This window comes from Ctenopharyngodon idella, chromosome 8, assembly GCF_019924925.1.
Source record: "Ctenopharyngodon idella isolate HZGC_01 chromosome 8, HZGC01, whole genome shotgun sequence".
Lineage (NCBI taxonomy): Eukaryota > Metazoa > Chordata > Actinopteri > Cypriniformes > Xenocyprididae > Ctenopharyngodon > Ctenopharyngodon idella.
The window spans coordinates 13,019,120-13,044,496 of NC_067227.1; the positions used below are offsets into that span (position 1 = coordinate 13,019,120).

Here is a 25,377-nt window from a genome sequence, read left to right on the forward strand (position 1 = left end):
TAATAAAAATCCGTTTGAATGTCCGCTGCAATCTTGTCCTTTTAACAGTTAATGGGTTTCCCCGTGCCCGGCTGACACTGACAGCGCTAGCAAAGAGCTATTCTTTGGCGCTAGTCAAAGCATTTGTCATTTGCGTCTTGTTCCGTGTTCACAACAAGTTTCAATATAAAAGTCTTTGCGACTGAGTGCCTCGCTCATAAAGACATCTTTGCCGCCATCTATAGGTGTAATAATGTAACTTTCGTTACTGTTCATAGTCAGGGACTATTTTTTTTCCAGCGGAAGGAAGCCTTATGATTTTTCATCATGAAAGTTGCATTGATACATATTTTGTATCATTTTGTATTTTTTTGTTTTTTGGCGTATTGTATTTGTATTGTGTGGTAACCGTTTTATAAAAGCATTAAGCCCTGTGAAGCTGTGGTATACAGTGAATTTATAACAGCTAAGGGGGTTTTAGGCACTCCGCTCCGCATTGTGCCTAACAACACCTCTTATCTGTTAAAAATTTACTGTAAACCAAGCTTCTTGGGGCTTATTGCTTTATTTGAACGCAACTCAACCAATCAGAATCAAGTACTGGAATTATCAGTTTTATAAACGTCTTTTAATGTGATTGTACAAAGTCATCATATATCAAAGTTCACATTTACAGGCACATATCAATCATAACATTCTATATTAAACATTTGTGTGGTGAAAAATTTGTTTTATACAGCCACACAACTTATACTGCATTGACTAGAAGGAATTTAACACATTCTAATCCAAAATAAAAGGAAAAATCAAACCTTAACAATGAAAACTATTGTAAATAATGACAATAAAATAAAATACATAACAGTACGGCAATTGTGCAAACTAAGCACCTGCAATAAAAATGTGCAATCTGCAACTCCCTATTCTTATGTTCATACACACAAACTCGCACGTACCCAAAGACTTTAACCCAGAAATGTGCTGCTCTCTGGCCAATACTGCTGCATAAGGGAAATCTCTCTCACTCACACACACACGCACTCATTCACTGGTGCAGAGTTCACTATGGTCAAAGGGGATATTTGGAGGAAAAACAAGGACCTAGCCTCTTAACATTTATTATATCTTCCATGTATTAATTAGCATAGCTATCAGCAATAAAATAAACGTCCTAAACACATAAGTCTATAAAGATAAACCTGTAAAGACTGAAAGACTTTATGGGATATATGGTGATTTCCTTGTTTCAGCAAATGAAAAAACACAGAGCCCTCTGCCATCTAGTGGACATTTGACGTGTTGTGCCATGGCTTCGCTACACCTACATGATGCTCTCTGGAAATATCTTATAATCAAGTAAACTATTCATAAGTAGCTCAAGAGCTGTTATTTTCTATATATACACACATAACATACACAAAATTATTCAGTTTTATGACTGAATTCCACATTATCAAGACCATTTTCCAAAATGTAACTCCCCCTATAACATCTGGTGATCAGCCAAACAGACAGATGAAGAACCTGATGGATGATTTATGAAAGACAGCAGACATTGATCTGTTGATGACTATGTAAAACTGTGAAACAGAAGCATCTACTTCCCTCAAAACGATCCCTCAATTAGTGTGCGTTAAGACTAAACAGTTCATAAGGGTGCTGATACATAGCAGGAGAAGATCTGACCTAAGGTCAGTAACTCAGAATTTCTGGCAGACAGGAGGACGTCTCGTCCAGGTCAGCACGTAAGAGTCCTCTGTTCACGAGCCTTCAAACTTGTTCTTTTTTTCCTCCTAACAGAGACAATGAGACAAAACAAACATTTGTTATTAAAATACTATGTATTTATATTAATACTTATTTGTATTTACAGTGAATCCAAAACTGATTTACTTTAATACAATTCTTTTTTTTTTTTTTTTTTTTTTTATTATATCAGTATAACATCTTGAATGAAAAGTTGAACTGAAAAATTATCATGAATTTCAAATTGTCAAAATTTGATTTGACTCCCTTTTTTAATGAGAACAACAAAGTTTTTGAATGAATGTCACATTCATTTGATGTTATGTTTATTTGTTTTACTTTTGATCCACACAAACTGCAGAACAAAATAAAATGCAACAAAAACACAAAACAAAACATTACACTTGCACCATTGTGAAAGGCCGCCCTCCCCCCCTGAACAGGAGGGTTCTGCACGCGGCCTATGAGCAGCCGCGCCGTCCTCCCCCGAGTGGAGCGAGACCCGTGTGTAGAAAGCCTGCGCGTCAATGTTCTCCGTCCTTCGGCTACCGTGTTGGTGCGTATAAACCATATGCTTGTCTCATTAAATCTCATTAAATCAGGCAAGGCAGCTCGGCCCTGCCGGGGCTCCTCGAGGGCCCTGGCTGAGCTCCGCAAAGACGATCCGGCATGCCTCGGGCACTCCCAAATACTATATGCTTGTCGGATGGATCGCCCAGCAGTTTTTGAATGAAAATGTCACATTCATTTGATGTTATAACGTTTATTTGTTTCACTTTTGAACCCCACAAACTGCAAAACAAAATAAAACCAAATGCAACAAAAACACAACAAAACGTAACAAAACACAGTATTGCACATGCACCATTGTGAAAGGTTTGTTTGGTTCATACATTATCGGTCGGGGCACTTTTGGACCCCACAATATGCAAAACAAAACAAAAGACAAAATAAAATGCTAAACAAAATGCAACAAAACAAAACAAAACAAAACAAAAAAAAGTAAAATTCTAAACAAAATACAGCATTGCACTTGCACCTTGTGAAGGGTCCGTGTATATTTTGGTCACTCGTTTTTTTTTTTTTTTTTTTAATTTAATATAGAAATCGGAAAAATGAAAACGGAACCTTCGTTTTTCTTTTTTTTTTTCAAACAAAACGAAATTCGGCTTGATTTTTCGTTTATCGTTCAGGGGTAGAAAATGAATAGACAACTTGAATATTTGATCTCTACATGTGGGCGGGAATGAAACACCCCTTTCCGCTGATTGGTCAACCAGACATTAAACCGTGCTGTCTTCAGTTCTTCCACAATTTCGCGCAGCAGAATAATAGTCCTCCACTGCGATGGATTCTTAACGCATTTATTGCAACTACATTTAATCTCTTTCTCATCAAACAGCCAGACTAACGAATGGCTTGACACATACCGCACCGAGGCAGAGCAACAAGGCTTTCTTCTGTGTGTCCATAAATTCGGCAACCTACGCGTGTTTATCTCAGAAATAGTATTATTATACTAGTTTATCTCAGAAATAATAATTTACTTCCCACCTGCACTCACAACTACCCAATAGCCACCTATCAAAACCTGTGTGGCAATGCTGCACGACTCACTGGACAGAGATATGGTAGTGAAGCCCAGACCAGTATCAATTTAAGTCATCATACACAGAAGTCATAACTTTTGTTTTAGGCAATACCTTCCTTAACACAATGACTTACCGCCAACTAGTGGCGATATTACTTTCATAATCCAAGTATCATTTAATTTTGTCATTTCATATTTCTGTATTAAAAATGTTGTTTAAAATATTAATCTCGTTATATTATACAGTTGTAATTGCTGTGTAAATGTAATTTCTGTAAGTACATCTGAGAGCAACTTCATGCAGTTGGTTGATATTGATTTAATTGGTAACAGCATAGTATCATTTTATTCTAATTTATTTGACTAAATGTAACAATTTAACATTAAAGATGCATATTTAATAAGATTAGGAAAGAAATTCTATATAAAAAGGTAAAAAAAAAACAACAACCTGAAAATCATTTGTTTCATATGGAAAAGTTAATTTCTGACACTGGTAGATGGCATTAAAAATGAAAACCCTTCATCTCTGGTTTATTGTTCAAAGTCTTATTTCAGAGTTCTATTAATCTCAGCATATTGCCTAAAACAAAAGTTATGACTTCTGTGTATGATGACTTAAATTGATACTGGTCCGGGCTTCACTACCATATCTCTGTGCTGTCCCGTGAGTCACGCAGCATTGCCACACAGATTTTGATAGGTGGTCAATAATAATAAAACAGGCAGTGTGCCAAAGGTGTTGGCTATTGGGTTATTGTGAGTGCAGGTGTGAAGTAAATTATTATTTCTGAGATAAACTGGTATAATAATAATATTTCTGAGATAAGCACGCATAGGTTGCCGAATTTATGGACACACAGAAGAAAGCCTTGTCTAGGCTCTGCCTCGGTGCGGTATGTGTCAAGCCATTCGTTAGTCTGGCTGTTTGATGAGAAAGAGATTAAATGTAGTTGCAATAAACGTTAAGAATCCATCACAGTGGAGGACTATTATTCTGCTGCGCGAAACTGCGGAAGAACTGAAGACGGCACGGTTTAATGTTTGGTTGACCAATCAGTGGTAAGGGGTGTTTCATTCCTGCCCACATGTAGAGATCAAATATTCAAGTTGTTTATCATTTTTTTACCCCTGAACAAAAAAACGAAAAATCAAGCCGCATTCTTGTTTTTTGTCTTGTTACGAAAAAGGTGCCGTTTTTCATTTTTCCGATTTCTATATTAAATAAAAAAACAAATGACCAAAAGATACACAGACCATGAAGGGTTTGTTTGGTTCATTCCTTTTTGGTTGCAAACATATGCAAACAATATGCAAAACAAAACAAAAAAGTAGAATGCTAAATAAATTGCAACAAAACACATCATTGTACTTGCACCTTGTGAAAGGTTTGTTTTATCCATTCCTTTTCGGTTGCAAAAATATGCAAAACAAAACAAAAAGTAAAACGCTAAACAAAACAAAAAAGTAGAATGCTAAACAAAATGCTAAACAAAGCAAAACACAAAATGCTAAACAAAGCAAAACACAAAATGCTAAACAAAATGCAAGTAAACAAAACAAAAAATAAAACGCTAAACAAAAAGCAAGAAAAAACAACAAAACAAAAAAGTAAAATGCTAAATAAAATGCAACAAAACAAAAATTAAAAAAGTAAAGCGCTAAACAAGAAGCAACAAAAACACAACACAAAGAAGTAAAATGCTAAACAAAATGCAACAAAACATCATTGCACTTGCACCTTGTGAAGGGTTTGTTTGATTCATTCCTTTTCGGTTGCAAAAATATGCAAACAATATGTAAAACAAAGCAAAAAAGTAGAACGCTAAACAAAATGCTAAACAAAACAAAACAAAAAACTAAATGCTAAACAAAATGCAACTAACCAAAACAAATGAAAACAAAGTAAAACGCTAAACAAAAAGCAAGAAAAAAAAAAAAAAAAAAAAAAAAAAGAAAAGTAAAATGCTAAACAAAATGCAACAAAACATCAAAACACAGCACTTTCACCTTGTGAAGGGTTTGTTTGGTTCATTTCTTTTCGGTTGCAAAAAAAATATGCAAAACAAAACATTTTAATGCTAAATAAAATGCTAAACAAAACAAAACAACAAAATGCTAAACAAAGTGCAACTCTACAAAACAAATGAAAACAAAAAGTAAAATGCTAAACAAAAAGCAAAACAAAACAAAAACAAAACACAGCATTTCACTTGCACCTTGTTTAAGGTTTGTTTGATTCATACCTATTCGGTTGCAAAATCGACATACAAACAATATGTGAAACAAAACAAAAGTAAAATGCTTAACAAAATGCAAGAAAACATAACAAAACAAAACACAGCTTTGCACTTGCAACTTGTGAAAGATTTGTCTGGTTCATACCTTTTCGGTTGCGTAACCATGCATTTCCAAAGAACAGCATAGAGGGCTAACAGAAAGCCTATGAACACTGCTGCAGCAATCGCACCTGCAAACACACCAAACACCTGTTACACCGCTGTCTGTAGTCTTGAAAACATTTGTCTAAAGAGGCACATAATCTGTATCTTCTACACAGAGATGAGATAACACTGATACACAGCGTGACAGAATGAGAGGTCGCAGTTTCATTGTCTGCAATCCAAAATCACTGGTCTTTCTAGTGAAAAATGCAACTTGCACATGTTGGTACTGTTAGTAAAAATCTCCATATCATTTAGTCAGTTTATGAAACATCCCAGCTGCTTTATATACTGATCTTAGGCCTGTAAAGGGTCAAAGGTCTCACTAAATGGGAAAGAACAGTCAGTGCTTTTCATTTCAAAATCAAGACATTTAAAGACATAAACTCTGTGTGTTTAAAGAGATATATGAGGAAGCGGGGGGGGGGAGGAAAATTCCAGTGATGACATGGAAACCTGTTTAAGCCTGTGAGTGGAGAAGCTAAGAAAGGAAAATCAGCCCTGAGCAATGATTTAACACTACATATTCACTTTCTTTTCCACACCCTGATTTTTAAATTTAAAAAGTATTTCCTGAAAACAAAGAAAATCTAATTTTATAATATATATCTTGACTTTTTTTTTTTTTTTGGCCGGGCAGTGTATAACTACATATGCTTTTACTCTGCTAGAACACCTGAACTCACTTCATTTATGTCTACACATTACACCAGCCCCATTGACACCAGCTGGTAAACAGAAAACTCAGAAGTCATAGTAGTTCTAGAAAAGCTCTAGCAACATTTCCATCCAGCTTAGTTGAATTAATATCTTTTATGCAATGCAATGAAATATAGAAATGTTTAAGTCTGACTTAGGAGTATGTGTATGTGTAGTCAATTAATGATATTTTCATAAACATTTTGCAAACAAATGAGGTTATATCCTCATTTCAAATGATCAGCTTAGCCTCTGACACTCTGCCCTTATCCAGAAATTCCAAGTGTTCTCTAGAATGCTCTGTATACATTCAGTATGGTGTTTTTTGAGAATTTATTGAGTTTGATATTTCTACACAAGAAAATAACCCCTTGTTATATCTTCCAGGCAAAAAGTCACACAAGTTTTGATATCAAATTATTAATTTCATACTCGATTTCCACTCTTCAGAACATGACGAGAAAAACAAAAACGTCATCTACAGGAAAAACAGCACTTAGAAAGGTGAGATCACAGATTAATCATGTTCCCAAAGTTTTCGTTTTGACAGGACTTGTTTTGGAGGCATAAGCCATATGATAGTCACACACAAAACACAGGTTTAAGTCATAAAAACCAGTTTCATCAGAGTGATTATTGTCTAATTTAAAGGAAAGACATTACAAAGACAAATTCATAAATTTAGTACTTAAATTTGTAAACAAACAGATAATGAACAAGGGAGGACTGATGAGAACTGGCTAAAGACTGACTGAATGAGAGTGAGGAAGACAACAGCCATAAAAGAGGAAGAGCAGGTCAATTTCAACTGGACAAGCTCTCAGCATGTCATTTTTTTCTGTATGTTGTGATGTTGTGGTTCATCTCAGAGCTGGATAGTTTGGTTCATGGCATAAAATGTTTCATTAAGCATTTTTGTAAATGCCAATGGAGAAAATGAATGGAGCAACGGAATTAAAGGGTTAGTTCACAAAACAGAAAGGGGCACAAAACTCTCATTTTTCATTAAAAATATCTTAATTTGTGTTCTGAAGATGAACGAAGGTCTTACGGGTGTGGAACGACATGAGGATGAGTAATTAATGACATTTTTTTTCATTTTTGGGTAAACTATCCCTTTAACACTGCCATTCAAAGGCTTGAGGTAGATAAGATTTATGTTTTTGAAAGAAGTCTCTTATGCTCACCAAGTCTGCATTTATGTGATTAAAAAAATACAGTGAAAATAGTAACACTGAGATATACTATTACAATTTAACAGTGTTGGGGAAAGTTACTTTTAAAAGTAATGTGTTACAATATTGCGTTACTCCCTAAAAAGTAACTAATTGCGTTACTTAGTTACTTTTTATGGAAAGTAATGTGTTACATTAGCGTTACTTTTTGTCACCTGAGCTGGGCTTGCATGTTTTTTTAATAACAAAAAATAAAAAATAAAAGTTCTATTTTTGGTAAAACGAAAGGCCCTTTCACAGCAAAAGTGAAATGAACAAACCTCAGGCTGAAGAAAATGCAAATTCACCTGTACAGTAGAGGGCACAACAATAAAAACAAAAATGAAACAAATGTGATGTTCAGCTAAAGTCATTTTTGCTTATTGGTGTGGTTGATTAGATCATTGAAGGTCAGCAGCAAAGACATTGGTTAATAAAGTGAGATTAAATACATAAAGTATATTTGTGTAATTTAACATATTTAATTAATTACTGCAGGTTTGCGGAATATTCTGAGATTGCATTTCACTGCTTTTATTCATTTTGAGGAATACTGAATCTGTTCTGGTGAGATGAATAAATGCATGCTCACATTTAGTCTAGAACTACAATAACCATCATGTTCACACACAACACCTCTGCACTTACTCCTGATTTCTCTCAACATGGGTACAGGAGAGCTGTCAATCAATACATGGGAAAACAAAGTAACTTGCATTACTTATTTGAAAAGTAACTCATATATTTTGTTGTAAAACGTATATATTTTGTATTTAAAAGTAATGCGTTACTTTAATAGTTACTTGAAAAAAGTAATTTGATTATGTAACTTGCATTATGCGTTACCCTTAACACTGCAATTTAACTGTTTTCTATTTGAATATATTTCAAAATTTAATTTATTCCTGTGATGGCAAAGCTGAATTTTCAGCATCATTACTCCAATCTTCAATGTCACATGACCCTTCAGAAATCATTCTAATATGCTGATTTGCTGCTCAAGAAACATTTCTTATTATTATCAAGGTTGAAAACAGCGTGCTGCTTAATATTTTTGTTGAAACAGTGATACTTTTTTTTCTCCAGGATTCTTCAATGTATCAGGAAAAAAAAAACAACAACATTATTTTTTTTGTAACATTAAAAATGTCTTTTGATCAATTTGATGTATCCTTGCAAAATAAAAAAAGTAAAAAAAAAACTGACTCCAAAACATTTTGAATGGTAGCTGAAAAGGCAGTCACTTTTGCACTCTATTGTGACCAAAAGAAATCAGAGTGAAACTACCTGGTATGATTCCACTCTCTCTATTCATGGGGGTCTCAGCAAGAGGGGGTGGACTGGCAGTTACTGAGCCTTTAGAGACAATGAAGATTATGTTAAAGCATGAATGTACTAACCATCATTAGCATGATATCATTAATGCTGTTTAATATATTACCATTTCTATCAGAGCTGGAGGGGAGCCAGGAAGACACTGGGGAAACTATCTGGAGAGAGGAAACAGCAGGTTATTCAGTGAGAAAATAATGGGTGGGGCTTGATTTTATCTTTCAAGAATTGGCTGAATTGAGAAAAGTGGTGTTAAATACCATAACAGAAAAATGGGTTAAATAAATAAGCATAAGGTGACATTACATTGAAAAAGAAAGTTGTTTTGACACCTATCTATGTGGTTGCAGCATCACACCAAGCAGGTTTTCAAATAAAGATGCCACTGTCGATATTACCTACTCACAAGTATATTTCTCAGCCATAATTAATTTATTCTGTAAGAGAAAGTGTCTGGTAATAGAGATAACGCGTGTAGTATTTGGCTAATCATGTTATTCCACAGTGGCAGCTCCCATGAGGGTGGACCTGTCCCATGTAGTATAAAACGGTTTTTTCTAGGACACTGATATAGCTGGAGTATTCATCAAAGACAAGTGTACATCATTTTAAACATACTTGTCAAAAGTAACTTCAGAGCCTATCCAAGCACTGATATGTGCTTAAAGTCAGCATGAAACAGAAGTTATGATAGCCTTTTCTTCCCTATTGCAATGTATCCGAGTGAAAGGGCTTTTCGAACAAGAAAAAAAAACGTAGGATGGGACTTGATTTTGTCCATCAGGAATTGAATGGATTATTAGTTATGTTTCCATCCACCTATTTTTATGTGCATTATTTTGGGATATCGCATTAAAAAAAAATATGCTGGATGGAAATGCCAATATGCGCATAAATTCTAAAAATGTGCATAAAAAAACGTATGTGCTCAACTGAGTCACATATTTTTTTATGCGATACAAAAACAAGCGCATAATCTACAATGGAAACACTTTTACCGAATAAATTCCTTGATGCTCATCAAAAAAGACATGCAACTTTTTGCGACGGGACGGCTTAACTGGACCAACCAACCGACTGACCGATCTTGCCGTTTTGGTTGTTCTGTAATGCCTGAGCAAAGTCTGACTTTAAAATGGTTCGTTGCGTTCACAAACACCAGGCATCTGTATGTAAGATTTTTGCATTTCAGCGTTTTTTGCGTTTCGTCTGCATGCTCTGAGGTGCAAGTCATTTATTAGATACGAAAATTATTATATACAGTGGCTTCTAGTCTCAAGTCTACTTTATTTATAGAGCCCTTTCCACTACAAAGTAGACCAAAGGACTGTACAGCAACACAACAAACAAAAACAAAAGTTTACAATAACAGAAAAACATTTAAAACAATATACATCATCCAAAAGTCAACAGTTAAAAGCCATAGAAAACAGGTATGTTTTCACATGAAATTTAAAAACATCAACTGAGGGTGCAGATCTGATGTCAGGTGGAAGGATATTCCAGAGCCTTGGGCCGGCAACCGAAAATGCACGACCCCCTTTTGTTTTTTTTTTAGACGAGTTTTCGGAACTGAGAGCAATAAATGATCTTTGAGATCTACCAGAGTTCATATGAATCAGGCCCGAAATATATTCTGGGGCCATCTCATGGACAGCTTTAAAAACGTACTGCAACAACCTCCATTTTTCTTAGTTATATTTAGCACCAGTTTATCAGGAAGTGACAATTTTGTTCTCATTGACTGACTGGATAAAAAACAGTGCTTTATTCGCAAATGTTTTATGTGATATTCCAAATTTGTGCACATTAGAATCTTTGGATGGAAACATAGCTATTTTCATTTGCCATTGCTGCAATCTCAGTGACAGGTTGTCCCACCCTTGCACTGAAAACGCATAATCAGAGATGTCATTCCATTTGGGAGCAGGGAAGTTATTTTGGGTAAATATAACAAGGGCATGTGAATTTAAAAAAAAAAAAAAAAAAAAAAAGTGCATGGACAAATTATTTATAATTTGCAAATACTGCAACATTCTGAAGAAAGAAAAAAAAAAAAAAGAAGAAGAAGTAGTTTTTTTCCCCATTTTGATTTCATGGTGACTTTAAACGACAAGGGGGGAGGGGGCATGTCCCAGCACTGTTTAACAAAGATAAGAACTATGCCATGACTGAAAGTTTCCAAAACATGCTGGAAGACAGGAAATGAAAGAGAGAGAGGGAGCAAGAGAGATTTACTGTTTCCCAAGAAGTACTCTTGCTCCTCAAAACAACAGTTGATCTGTGCTGTAAACGCAGTAGGCTAATCTGTCTTGCAAAATGTAACTTTTTTATTTTACTGAATAGTAACAAAAAAGAAACAAAGTGCTATTCTGATACATTGACCTATTTTGTATATTTTCAATAAAACAGTACTTTCCTCATCTTAAAAAGATCCTGTCTTTACAAAGCCTTTAAACAGGTGGAGCATTTATAACAGAGGTAGGCTATTGCAAAAAAAGAGTTTAGTATTGCATTGCATTGTTTCTCATGCGTTTGCTTGTACCTGTGTGAGATTGTGGTCCTGTGGTTCTTCATGAAGAGAGCTGTTGTTGTTTTTCACTTTCGTCCACATGTTTCAGGGTGTGTTTGTGTGTCTTCCTGTGATCATCACGAGGCGCCCAGTGTGAAGAGAGCGAATGAGACTCAAAAAAAAACAATGTAAAACACCTCTTAGTTTGCTCTTAAAGTGGCCGGGGTATGTAATTCTAGTGGGCGGGGCAACAATCCGCCTCTACAGTTAAAACTCATCTATAGTCTCCACCTTATTTTGCAACGCGAAGCTATCATCTGTGAATGTCTGATTCATTAGCCGCTATAGGCAACTAAAAGAATAAGAAAATGCAGTAAACTGTAAAACTGTTTGCTCTATAAACCAGTGTGTTTATGACTATGAAAATAAATGAAAATGATATGATCACAAACACCAGTTTGCAATATCAAGAAGCCTAACGGACTGTTTATATATATATATATATATATATATATATATATATATATATATATACACACAGCGAAAATAACTTAAAAATAACTTGAAGCGTCGACGCCGGAAACCTCGCACATTAAAGTTACAAAATGGCCGAACCCGCTGTTACTTTGAAAAATATGGTGGGTAATTAGGGCCGTTTCTTGTTTAAAGAAACTTTTTCATAATACTTTTCAGAATATGTCTTGGCAGATGTAAGCTGTAGATAAATAGGCTAAATAAATACATTTGAAAAACGAATATGTGGAACAAAGAATGACATTTGAAAGGTGCTGTTCATCACAAAAATCTATTTTGTGGTTTTTGTTATGACTTTTTTTAACCTTGTTTTGGGCTTGACAGACATGGTTTCTGAACTAATACTGAACTGCATGAAAAGTCTTAAATTCCTCTTTTGTGTTCTAAAGAATGACATGAGGGTGCACAAGTATATAATGGCAGACTTTTCTATTCCCGAAAGCACAGTAAATACTCTGTGATACAATTATAATGGTTTATATGTGTTACACTGCCATCTAGTATCAGGAACCCTCTGTTGCATATTGTAAAAATCTGTTGTACTTAGCTCTTTAATAAAAAAATAAAAAAATCTATAGCCAAAGCTAACATTAAATGCTACAGTTATTAACAAAATATTGATATATTAAATAAATATATTATAAATAATTTATGATAGATTACAAAGCCATTGATGTACAGAGGCATATTACATTTTATTTCATTTTATATAGGCTATTATAATGTAGAGGGACAATGAAACAATTACCTGTAATTTAACTTACATTTTTTTGTTTAATACTTTCTCCCCATAATAATTAGTTTGAGATAAACAAATAAACAATAATTAACCCCCTGCAGTATGAGTATGGACCCCCTTCTGATTTTTTTTTTTTCTTTTTTTTTTTCCTTGACACTATAACATCATTTTGATTCTGCAATTTGATACAAAAATGATTCATAGGGACCTCAAACAAATTATTATGACACACTGTCTACACCATCATGCAGAGGATGATTTATTTTTGCAAGTGGCCCATTACATCAATTTACTTCATAATCACAGTTCTGCTTTTGATGGTCTGACATCAGAGAAAAGCAGAAATGGAAGAGTGAGCAACGGCCCATGGCCACAGGCTTTCCACTTTCAGTAGCGTAATTATGCACATATAGCAATGTTATGTAAAGTCAAAATTACCGGTTCTCCCTGCTGAAGATTGCAATTTGCATTGATAAATGAAGAGCAGCCTGCCTGCACTTGTATGTCTTGGGCAACAAGCATGTTAACATGGAAGCTTCTTTTCCCATTTGTTCAGATGTTAAGCACTGTATCATAAAAATGAAAGAAGTGGTTAAAGCTCACAAAATGTACAGAGTAATGCACAGTGAGATGGTAAGTGTATGTGCCAGAGGAATGTTTCTGAATGGGTCGATATTTTAAAATCTGGAACAACTAGTCTGAAGCTTGAACAGGCGTCCATCAATCACATCTGTTGATTGTGTCTCTTCTCTAGCAAAAGAAGTGCAGTGGAATAGTGTTTTTACCATGGCTGATATGATTTTCATAATATAGTTCTGCCTTTTCAGCAGTAGATGACAACCTAGAATAAAATAAAATTATATAGCTTCACTTGTTCCAAAACATTTTAAGTAATTACAATACATTCACAAGATGTGAAGCAATACCACCAATACTGCCTTTGTCTCATAGCTTGCTTTAACTTTTGGTAGGTCATAGCCACATCCTCTATGAGCAGTTGCCTGCTGTGACCACAAAACCAAGCCTACCATCTTGTACATATTTAAATATTATAAAAAGAAAAACACAATTGTGTAAGACAAGATTTTTGTCAAACCTGATTTTTTTAAGCAAATGCTTATTTCTTGTATGAAAACAAATATTACACGTAAGAAGCACCAGGTGGCAGTAACACATCACTTCTCATGTCATCCACTTGCCATAAAGTCATAATGTCAGGATGCAAGACTTTTTTGCTTTTATCATAAACATATGTATATAATAAGATTTTATGCTGCTTTTTTGACAGTGTAACGTGTTTATTTTGTTTTAGTTTAGTTTAGTTTAGTTTGAACTGTTTCCTGTTCTGGTTCGCCTGTGTTCATTGTTCCCTTTGCTAATTAGTTTCTATGGTTCTAAATTAGTAAACACTTGTTTCTTCTCCTGTTAAGGTCTGTGTATTTAAACTCTAAGTTCTCTCTGTTCATGGTTCTATGTCGTCAGTGTTTATTGTGGTTGTGTTTGATTATTCTCCTGTGTTTTATGTTATTTCTAAAGAATGTTATTAAAGACTGTTGTTTGATTATCTCCTTCGTCGTGCGCATTATTATAGCCACAGTGATTTGTGACATAACACGGAACCCTCAATACGAGTAAAGTATTTAAAATATAGACTTGCCGGTCGCTCAGCTGCTCTGCCTCGAGCAGAAGGACCGTTCACTGGAGGACCACACTAAGGAATTTTTAGATCTAGTGTGCCTAACCCAATATCTGGACCGCTTGCTCTGTGTTTTTTTACGGCCAAGGCATGCCTACCAGTGAATGGTCCTCGAGGAGGCCATCAGCAGCCCCACTCCAGACCCAAAGCCCAGCCAGCCACCTCCCCCACTCTGCACAGAGCGAACGCCTGAGCCTAACGCAGACGGAGATCCCGAGCCCAGCCTACACTACTGCCACTGAGTGTGAGCTGCAGCAGGCCTCTGCAGAAGTTTATTATGAATTGGAAGAGGATATTTACCTGAATCTCCCATCCCCACTGGTTCCACCCAAGTCTCCTGTGTCTCTGCTGGTCCCACCCAGCTCCAAGTCTCCATCCTCCCTCTCCCACCTTCTCTTCCAAATCCAGCCAGTCCATCTGCCCCGCCTCTGCTGGTTCCCTTCAGCTCCTCAGCTCCTCCTTTGTCTACTCCACTATGCTGCGTGGATGCACCCCAGATCTTCCAGTCACCAGCTCAGCCTAGTCAAGAGGATCCCCTGGCTCCGCCTCCAGCCACAAGCCCATCACTCCACCTCGGCTCGTGAAGTCGGCTGCGCCTTGGCTCCTCCCTCCCTTGGCTACACTGGGACCATCATCCTAATGGCTCCACCAGACTCACTCGTCCCTCCGGCTCCATCTTGGTGAGATGTTGCTCTGCCTGTGCCACGGACTTACAGGCCTTCAGCTACACTTTGTCCCTACAGCTCCATCGGGTACGGCCTTCCCTTCGACTCCGCTTGGTCCTCAGTCACACCGGCTTCACCTCAGTCAAGTCAAGTCACCTTTATTTATATAGCGCTTTTTACAATGCAGATTGTGTCAAAGCAGCCTTACAGTGATAACTCGTATATAATTTTGGCTGCACAGCAGCTCTTAAAGAAAATGGTGTCATTATCCATCTTAAGTAAATTCAGTATTGATTCATTCCATGTAAGAATCAATAGTTATTAATTTAGTTAATTTATCTTTATCAGCACTGGAGTAAACAGTGATGTCATCATCCAGCTCAGTTCAGTTCGCATACAATGGTGTCAATGCAGGCAGATCAAAGATTGTTCCAGAGTTAAGTGAAAAAATAGGAGAAGGATCTACCGCCTGCGATTGATTTTGATATTCTAGGTATTATCAACTGGCCTGAATTCGTGAAGTACTATAATGCGTGACGTGAAGGACTATAATGCATTAAGAGCTCGCTCAGGCACTGGGGAGCTAAACCATTTAGTGCTTTGTAAGTAATTAGCAAGATTTTAAAATCTATACGATGTTTAACAGGAAGCCAATGCAGTGTTGACAGAACTGGGCTAATATGGTCATACTTCCTAGTTCTAGTAAGAACTCTAGCTGCTGCATTTTGTACGAGCTGTAGTTTATTTATCAAGCGAGCTGTACAACCACCCAGTAGAGCGTTACAGTAATCTAGCCTTGAGGTCATGAACGCATGAACTAACTGTTCTGCATTTGTCATTGAGAGCATATGTCGTAGTTTAGATATATTTTTAAGATGGAAGAATGCGGTTTTACTGATGCTAGAAACATGGCTTTCAAATGAAAGATTGGTATCAAAGAGCACACCCAGGTTCCTAACTGACGATGAAGACTTAACAGAGCAGCCATCAAATGTTAGACAGTATTCTAGGTTATTACGTGTACGTGAAGAAGATTTTGGTCCAAAAAATAGAATCTCTGTTTTTTTCTGAATTTAGTAGTAGGAAATTACTGGTCATCCAATTTTTTATATCAGCTATGCATTCCGTTAATTTTGTGAATTGGTAAGTTTCATCAGGGCGTATCATCAGCGTAACAGTGAAAACTAATGCCATGTTTCCTAATGATATCTCCCAAGGGTAGCATGTACAGAGTGAAAAGCAGCGGTCCTAGTACTGAGCCTTGCGGTACTCCATATTGAACTTGTGATCGATATGACATCTCTTCGTTTACTACTACAAACTGATAACGGTCAGATAAGTATGATTTGAACCATGACAATGCAATTCCACTAATGGCAACATAATTTTCGAGTCTATTTAAAAGAATGTTGTGATCGATAGTGTCAAATGCAGCACTAAGATCCAGTAACACTAATAGAGAGATACAACCACGATCTGATGATAAGAGCAAATCATTAGTAACTCTAATGAGAGCAGTCTCAGTACTATGGTACAGTCTAAATCCTGAATGGAAATCCTTACAGATACCATTTCTTTCTAAAAAAGGAACATAGTTGTGATGATACTGCCTTTTCTAGTATTTTTGACAGAAAAGGAAGATTTGAGATCGGCCTGTAATTGACTAATTCTCTAGGATCAAGTTGTGGTTTTTTAATAAGAGGTTTAATAATAGCCAGCTTAAAAGTTTTTGGTACGTATCCTAGTGATAAAGATGAATTAACGATATTTAGAAGAGGATCTATGAGCTCTGGAAGCATCTCTTTCAATAGCTTAGTCGGTATAGGGTCTAACATACATGTTGTTGATTTTGGTGATTTAACAAGTTTAGACAATTCTTCCTCTCCTAAAGCAGCGAATGAATTGAATTTTTGCTGCTCCCTTAAGGGCCCGAGTGTGCTCGTTGTACCACGGAGTTGGATTAATTTCCTTAATCTTTTTTAAGCACAAAGGAGCAACTGAGTCTAATGTGCTGGAAAAGACAGAGTCAATATTTTCTGTTGCAACATCAAGGTCTTCTAAGCTGTCTGGTATGCTAAGGCGATGAAACTGATCAGGAAGATTATTTATAAAGCAATCTTTAGTGGTAGAAGTGATGGTTCTACCATATTTGTGACTAAATGTAGTATAGACTAGATAATGATCTGAGATGTCATCACTCTGCTGCAGAATTTCAACGGCATCAATATCGATTCCATGTGACAATATTAGATCTAAAGTATGATTACGACGATGAGTGGGTCCTGACACGTGTTGTCTAACTCCAATAGAGTTTAGAATGTCTGTAAATGCCAATCCCAATGCGTCTTTTTCATTATCTACATGGATATTAAAATCACCAACAACAAGGACTTTATCTGCAGCTAGTACTAACTCCGATAGAAAATCAGCAAATTCTTTGATAAAGTCCGTATGGTGCCTCAGTCCACTGGCACCCTGGCTCCACCTTGGATGCTCGTCGCTGCGGCTCCACCTAGGTCTCCAGAGCCATCGGTGATGCTTGGTCCCAACGGCTCTTCGACTCCGCCTGGGTCTCCACCTCCATCAGCTCCATCTCCATCTGTCGTCCCCCTGGTTAAACCTGTCAAACCTGCAAGTTTCCACCATGGCTCCTCCCTCCGTCAACTCCTCCGTGGGCCTTGGTACTAGCTGTGGTCTGGGTCCCCGCCTGGCACTTCCTGCTTCTGGCTCCTCCCACTGTCATCACCGCCTTGGTTTCTCCCACCTTCATCTCATCCTGTTTGTCACCCTTCATCAGCCCCTCGTCCTCAAACAGAGCCCCCTCCCTCCCTCCTTGGTTGGACTTTGATACAGCTCGGGGATGCACCTTCCGGGAGGGGGGACTAATGTAACGTGCATGTTCTGTTTTGGTTTAGTTTTCACTGTTTCATGTTCTGGTTTGCCTGTGTTCATTGTTCCCTTTGCTTATTAGTTCCATGGTTCTAAATGAGTAAACACCTGTTTCTGTTCCTGTTAATTATACAGTCTGTGTATTTAAACCCTGTGTTCTTCTGTTATTTCTAAAGAGTCTTATCAAAGACAGTTGTTAGATTATCTCCTTCGTCGTGCGAATCTTTACAGCTACAGCAATTTGTGACAGACAGCAGTTTTATCAAACATAATCAGCCAGCAGATATTATGATTAGTGTAATTTAATTAACTATTGATAAATAGTTAACAAGGCTTTAGCCTTGTTGTACCCTATAAAGGGCTGGAACCGGGCTGTATAATTTTATCCATTGAGATAAATATTTTTAATTTATTTTTTAACTATTTGTCTTTGCATGTAATGTTCATGTAAGCTTCAGTGGGATCACAGACCCTTTAAAAAACAACAATTCAAGCGTATCAGTCAATAGTACAACAACTTTATTTACAATAATTAATCATTTTCACATGTACAAAGTATATTCAAGTCCTTCATTAAATAATTTAACAGTTCTGATTACAACTGAATATAAACATAATTTAAAAGTTAATAAATAAAACAAGAAATAAACAGTGCACAATTACCTTGCTGAACCTGAACAGTTCATTTATATACAATCACATCTAGTTCCCACCACTTCTCTTCTAACCTCCAAACAGCCATGAAGGTGCAAGTATATGTAACATTACTTGAATGTGCTCAGGACAATAGCAATAATAAATGATATATGTTGTGTCTAAAAGCACATTTAACTGGAAATATCTGGCTTAAAATGACACATAGCCTATGTTAAATATTTCAATGGCCTGTATGCATGTGGTTAATAGATGTTGCCAAACAACCCTGTAACCGCCCACTTCACATACGCAATGCAATGTTCAAAAGGAGAAAAGCACTTTCACCATAAGGAAGGCTTTTCAAGACCGCTCTAACTTTGCGGGTCAGTGGTGATTCTAAAGTTCCAGCTCACAAAGATGAATCATGTGGTTTATCATGGTGTCAGCATGCAGGCGGCCATCTTGCACGCCACAGCAGAAATGAGAGCCGCGCCCCGACCGCTCCCTTCTTCTGATTGGATGAAGGTAATTTCGCAGTGAGGAGTCATTTCCCGCACAAGCTTATGGAACCTCTCCTTGAAACTGAATGAGAGAATTTGAAGGTCAAAGCAGGAAACACACATTTTAATTGTGTTTATATCACATTGTGTTATATCCCTTGCTCATCTATCAAACACCATCTTCAGTTTCCTCTTAATTTCCCCCCTCATTTCTCTTTGTTTGCCTTGCCTCTCTCTCCTCTTGTATACTCACCGAGGGTGTAGTTTGTAGACAGAGCCATCGACTCCCACAGTGATCTTCAGTTCCTCTTGGCAACGGCGCTCCCTCATTTGGTTGATGACGCCAGCGAGTCCAGCCCCGCACATGTGAGCGGCTCGCGTAGACACACTCTCACATGCCAGACGCACAATGTCACAGTCCAGCTCGGACGGCAAGATTCCCAGTGAACTTAAGATGTTATAGATCTGCTTTCTGTCCCCTGTGTCACTGAAATGAAGAAAAAAAGCATTTGTATTAAGGTACAAACATAAGTTTTTATATAAATTCTGATTCTCTTATCCTTGCACACATACTTAATATGATCTTTTCATTGTCTTTCGCATTTCCCCATGTGAAAGAGAAGTATCTTTTACAGTTGAGTATACTTAAGTGTGAACTTAATATCATTTTGTTTCTCAGCTAAATGTTTCTTGATTTAGGAATGCTTAAATATTAAAATCACTCTTTTATAATCAGCAATTTAGTCCTACCTCTCAATCTGGGAGACAAAGCGAGTTTCAAACGCTCCACGTGTTTTCAGCAGGTCTGAGGCTTCGCCGTTAAACAGCAGATCTTCATTCACTAGTTTTAGCAGCACAAGACGCACAAGCTCCCCCATATACTTCCCACCAATCAGTTTCTCATACCTAGAGTCGTGAGAGAAAAATATGTACATATTAGATCAAAGTCTTTCTCGACTAAAACAATGACAACCGTCATCGCTTTCAAGTGGCTCAATTTCCGCAGCAAAAAGAAAAAATTAAATGATAGTAGAAGCCTGAGGATAATTATGAAATATAAATGGCCTAAAGTGACATGGACATAGGAGCGGCCCATTGAGCTCTTCTGTATCTTCTAGCATACACTGTAAATACCCATTAAGCAGGCAGCTTCACTAATGACCTCCTTTCCTGGCCATTAATCCAGCCGTGTGTATTCCAGCACTGACGTGGCTACCGTCAGTATCTCCACATGTACAGAAAAACAACCCTTGTCACCTGGAGACCACATAAGAGCTCCAGGCTGCTGATCTAACTAACCTCCTCTTGAACTTGGAAGCATGTAAGAACATTTCAGATTCAGCCACTGATCAAACTGCTGCTCAAAATGTGTGTCTAATCTATAGTTACAAAATGATATCTGAGGAAACTGAGCATGTATCTTTGAATATAACAGAGTTGTTTGATATATATGTGAAATCATAACATAGATGTCTTGTCAAATATCATGCAATAAATATTTCTTTCATAGATGAGCTCAAATAACATGTTCGTGCGATTGTTTTAGATTGCATCACAAATCCTAAAATATCAAACCGTTTAAAGTATGTTTAAATGAAACTTAATTGTTAGTTGTTGACATTTTAGTTTACTGAAGATATAGAGCTGATCCAAAATTCTGAGATCACTAAAAATGCTTCTATTATGTCATTATATCATGTTCTAAAGAGCATCTTGTGCTTCAATGGAAGCAATAAATTGTGCAAAAATATTTTAAAAATATTTCTTATTCAATTTACCTCATCACCTATCTTTGTTTTTAATTTTTTAAATGGTAAAACTTTGTTTATTTCATGTTTTAAATATGAATTTGAATCCCAGAATATCAAAGTGGTCTCAGTGGTTACTACATTTTTATAATTTTCTATAACATATTATATCATTATATCATGTTGTAAAGAGCAATGTGTGCTTCAATGGAAGCAATAAATAGTACAGAAATATTTAAGAAATTTGAATTTGAATATATATATATATATTATATATATATATATATATAATTTATTTCTAATTAACATTGTTTATTTCCAGATTTAAATATGAATAATTATCAAAGTGCTCTCAGTGGCTTCTATTTTACATTTTTATAATATTGTAAAAAATATATATATTTTTATCTCATGTTCTATAGAGCTTCTTGTACTTCAATCGAAGCAATAAATAGTGCAGATATATATAAGAAATATTTTTTTATTTGTTTTATCTTATAACCTTTGTTTTTAATTTTTTTTTTAACCTACTTTGTTTTTAACTGTAAAAAAAAAAAAATTAACTTTGTTTATTTCCCGATTTAAATATGCATTTGAATGTCAGATTATCAAAGTGCTCTCAGTGGATTCTATTTTTTTTATATTTTTATAATTTAGTAAAAATTATGACATATTATATAGCATGTTCTAAGAGCAACTTGTGCTTCAATGGAAGCAATAAATTGTACAGAAATATTTAAAAAAAAAAATTTCTTATTCCTTTGACCTCAGCACTCCTTTATTTATTATTATTATTATTATCATTATTATTTTGTTGTTGTTGTTGTTGTTAATTTCCAGATTTAAATATGAATTTGACCAGAATTGTTTAGCATCACTCACAGCTGATGTCCAGGGTTCAGTGACGTCTCATCAACAACACGATCGTATTCCAGGCGGAAGTCCTCCAGTTCACCGTTGTCCCCAAACGCTCCCCACTCCGTGTTCACACACATCCTCCCCTCCTCTCCTTCAACCAGCTCCACCTTACGCATCTCCTCCATATAACACGCATTACAGCCTGTACCTGAGAAACGATGAAAAAATTAAAGAGAAATAGAGACAGAGACAACAAAAACATTAAACTAAAAGCCTCAGGCATAATGCTTTATAGCCATGCTGTTTTTTTCCTAAATGGTTGTTAAAATATCCCATCTTCCTGTTATAAAGTTTATTTCTGAGCTCTAATTATATTTACATGGGTCTAAGTGTGTGTGGTCACTCTCTTACCTACTATCATGCCAACTTCACAGCTGCGGTCTTCATAGTAGCATGAAATCATGGTGGCTACTGTGTCATTCACCATGGCAACCACATCCATTTCAAAGTCCTGAAAAAAGAATTAATCAATTGCTTTTATAGGACAGCCGTTTAAACCTTTTATTATAAGCTTTTAAGATGTCTAATGTACTTTTAGTTTGAGAGCAGCTTTCCATTACCAGTTAGACAAGATCCCAGAGCAGAATTTGTGCTGGAAATTTTTAGTATGAAAGGTAAATCATGCATACTAACCCCTCTCCTTTTAATGGCATCTCTCAGAAGACCCACAACGTTATTGCCTTCAGCGCCAGACGCCTTGAAGCCTTTAGTCCAGTTAAGCAGAATGCCCTATCACAATTTAAACATAAAATAATCTGTTAGACAACACTGAAAAAAGCACATCTGCTACAGCATCAATGTGAGCATTAAACCTTAAAGTCACCATGAAATCAAAATGGACGATTCGTGAATATAATTCATGTGTGTTTTAATTAAAATAACTTCCCCTCCCTCGTCTATCTCTTCTCTTCTCTGATGACATGTTCATCAGCTTGAGGGCGGGGCAACCTGTCACTCACATGACATCATAGCAATAGCAAACCACAACCATCCAATCAATTCCCAATGGACAAAATCAAGCCCCGCCCTACATTTGTTCTTGTTTGAGAAGTCGTTTCACTCAGGTATATGTCGCAATAGTTAAGAAAAGACTATCGCAACTTCCATTTCATGCTGACTTTAAGTGGCTCATGTTTACTTGAATGCAGACACTAACCTTATCCAAATCCTCATGACGGACTGGAAAAGAGAAGGTGAATCCCAGTGGAAGCTTCTTATGTTTCAGATTATGTTTGTCCAGGAAGTCAGATATGCACCCGGCAATGTAGTCAAACAACTATATGGAGAGAAAAGGGGGTACAATGAGATGGAGGAAACTAAAATGTCAGAATATGTGTATGTATATATTGCATATAGGCTACAGAGTGTTTGACCTTTTTAATATCTCACCATTTCAGCTGTGCCGGTCATTGCGTCTTCAGGGATGGAGTACATGTGATGCTTTGTCTCCACCTTCCAGCCTCGCTCTTCATCCTCACCCACTTTCACCAGCATCACTCGAAAGTTCGTCCCTCCAAGATCCAGTGCCAGGAAATCACCCACCTCTGAGATGAGTCACATGAATCAACATCAGCAACAATGTGAGTCAGGTTCCAGGAAAAGACAACGTATTTAGACTTTTTGTCAATGTACCCATTCTGTTATTACATAAACTAACCTGAAATAATTAAACACATAGCAAATTACAATTTATTTACTTTATTTACACTTACAGGGATAGTTCACCCAAAAATGAAAATTCTGTCATCATTTGTTCATCCTTATGGGGCCCAAACCTATAAGTTGATGGTATGTTTATTCCTTACTATGGAAGTCAATGGGGCCCATTAACTGTTTGGTTACCCATAATAAAAAAAAAATCATACAGGTTTGGAATAACTTGAGGATGAGTAAATGATGACATAATTTTCATTTTTGGGTGAACTATCCCTTAAAAAAAAAAAAAAAAAATTCATTTACTCATCCTTCACGTCCAAACCTAAATATCTGCATAACCAAAAGAAGATGTTTTGAAAAATGTCTGCTTTTGTCAAAGTGGCAATGGGGTCCAATGTTTATAATGGGGTCCAATGTTTATTCACAGAAGAAAGAAAGCCATAAAGATTTGGAAATGATGACAGAATTAATAGATGACAAACTGTCCCTTACAGATGACTATGGATAACAGCATCAGATGTCTGATGCAACATAAAAAAAATCACATAAAATATCAAAAATCCTAAACAAAACTTTTTGATAAAATATATTTTTTTAAATACAGTAGTCAATATTTGAAGTGGATCAAAACCTTTCATCAAAGTTGTCCTAAAACCTTCTTCTTAGGACAACTTTGATGAACTTCAAATGTTGACTACAATATTATAAAATGCAGCATATAAGTTATACCACTCAACCACACCACTGTTTTTTTTTTTATTGAACTATTTAGTATTTTCCCAGTATGAGAACTCTTACCAGATCCTTCAGGAGTGGAGCGCACATAAGTGGGCAGCATTTTGACACAGGCTTCATCATGTGTCTCCACACGCAGTCCCCTCTCCATCTCTCTCCGCATTCTCCTCATCACTTCCTCTAGCTCTTCTTTACTCAGCAGAAATTCAGACAGAATTTGGTCCACCTGTAAAATATGTCAGAGAGAGATTCAAATAAGTGAATAGTTTTAAACAATCATAATTTGAAATTAACATTTGATTAAGATGATCTCAAATGTTTTAAAATCACAGATTAGTCAAAAAGCATATATAATGATTCATTCCCATTATATGTGCACCCTTAAAGTCAGTCTACAAGTAGATATAACTAGTTTAATTACTTTGTCTCTTACCATGAGTATTCTCTCCAGTACTGACTCAAAGTCACTCGGTATCCTCTGCCTACGAGCTGAAGTAAGACACGGCATCTTTGCAAGTCTTTCCAAACAAGTGTTAGATGAGCGTTGATTTGCTAAAGTTTGAATGTGTGTGAAGTGCATGGAGATGCTCAGCTGTTTTTATGCTCCAGTGAAGGAGGTGGAGAGGTGTGGTCAAAGAGATCATTGCCCTCTGTGTACACACACACACACACACACTCCTGATCAAACACACACATATACACATTTAATCTCACCCATCACCTTGGTAACCAGCTGTCAAGGCCATTCAGTGTGATCACGCGCTTCACAGAGAACATGACCTGACCTTTGCCTCGCTGAGAAATTCAAATTGTGATTGACACAATTAATGTGATGTCTCCAGTTTAAATAATATGACATAAAAATGAAAATATTATATTAATATTTTTATAAATGTATTTATTTATTTTATTATAATTTTCTTTATTATTATTTATTTATTTATTTATTTATTTTTTCGGGGGTATGAGAGACAATCAAAGGAAATGATATACTGGAATGCAAAGCAGGCATGTGGGTTTCTTCTTTGTATGTGTGCTATAACAGATGTTTGTGCTTGCTACTAATATTTTGCCTTATATATTGTATAATTATATTATATTATTCTGATTTATCGTATGTAGTGTACTTTCAGGAATTTGATGG

At 36.2% G+C, this 25,377-nt stretch overlaps 1 protein-coding gene and 1 long non-coding RNA gene across 2 annotated transcripts; both read right to left on the reverse strand.

The window, feature by feature from the left end:
* Window positions 1-585: 585 nt before the first annotated feature.
* Window positions 586-11,790, reverse strand: LOC127517509 (uncharacterized). Its single transcript, XR_007931258.1, has 5 exons — window positions 11,551-11,790; window positions 9,115-9,163; window positions 8,961-9,029; window positions 5,702-5,786; window positions 586-1,772 (listed from the first exon to the last, which is right to left on the reverse strand). It is a non-coding gene; the product is annotated as an uncharacterized LOC127517509 (long non-coding RNA).
* Window positions 11,791-18,538: 6,748 nt separating this feature from the next.
* On the reverse strand, window positions 18,539-24,830 carry gck (glucokinase (hexokinase 4)). The gene is made up of 10 exons (XM_051904311.1): window positions 24,667-24,830; window positions 24,297-24,459; window positions 23,232-23,386; window positions 22,999-23,118; window positions 22,476-22,571; window positions 22,194-22,293; window positions 21,807-21,990; window positions 19,927-20,082; window positions 19,430-19,663; window positions 18,539-19,258 (listed from the first exon to the last, which is right to left on the reverse strand). Exons 1-10 carry the CDS (start codon window positions 24,811-24,813, stop codon window positions 19,111-19,113), a joined length of 1,503 nt encoding a protein of 500 aa, XP_051760271.1. The 5' UTR covers window positions 24,814-24,830; the 3' UTR covers window positions 18,539-19,110.
* Window positions 24,831-25,377: the final 547 nt, after the last annotated feature.

Coding starts and splice junctions, on each gene's coding strand:
- gck (XM_051904311.1), bottom strand. CDS start 24,813: ATGCACTTCACACACATTCAAACTTTAGCAAATCAACGCTCATCTAAC. Junction 23,119..23,231: donor TGACCGGCACAGCTGAAATG/GTGAGATATTAA, acceptor CTCTCCATATAG/TTGTTTGACTACATTGCCGG. Junction 20,083..21,806: donor CTGAACCCTGGACATCAGCT/GTGAGTGATGCT, acceptor TCACGACTCTAG/GTATGAGAAACTGATTGGTG.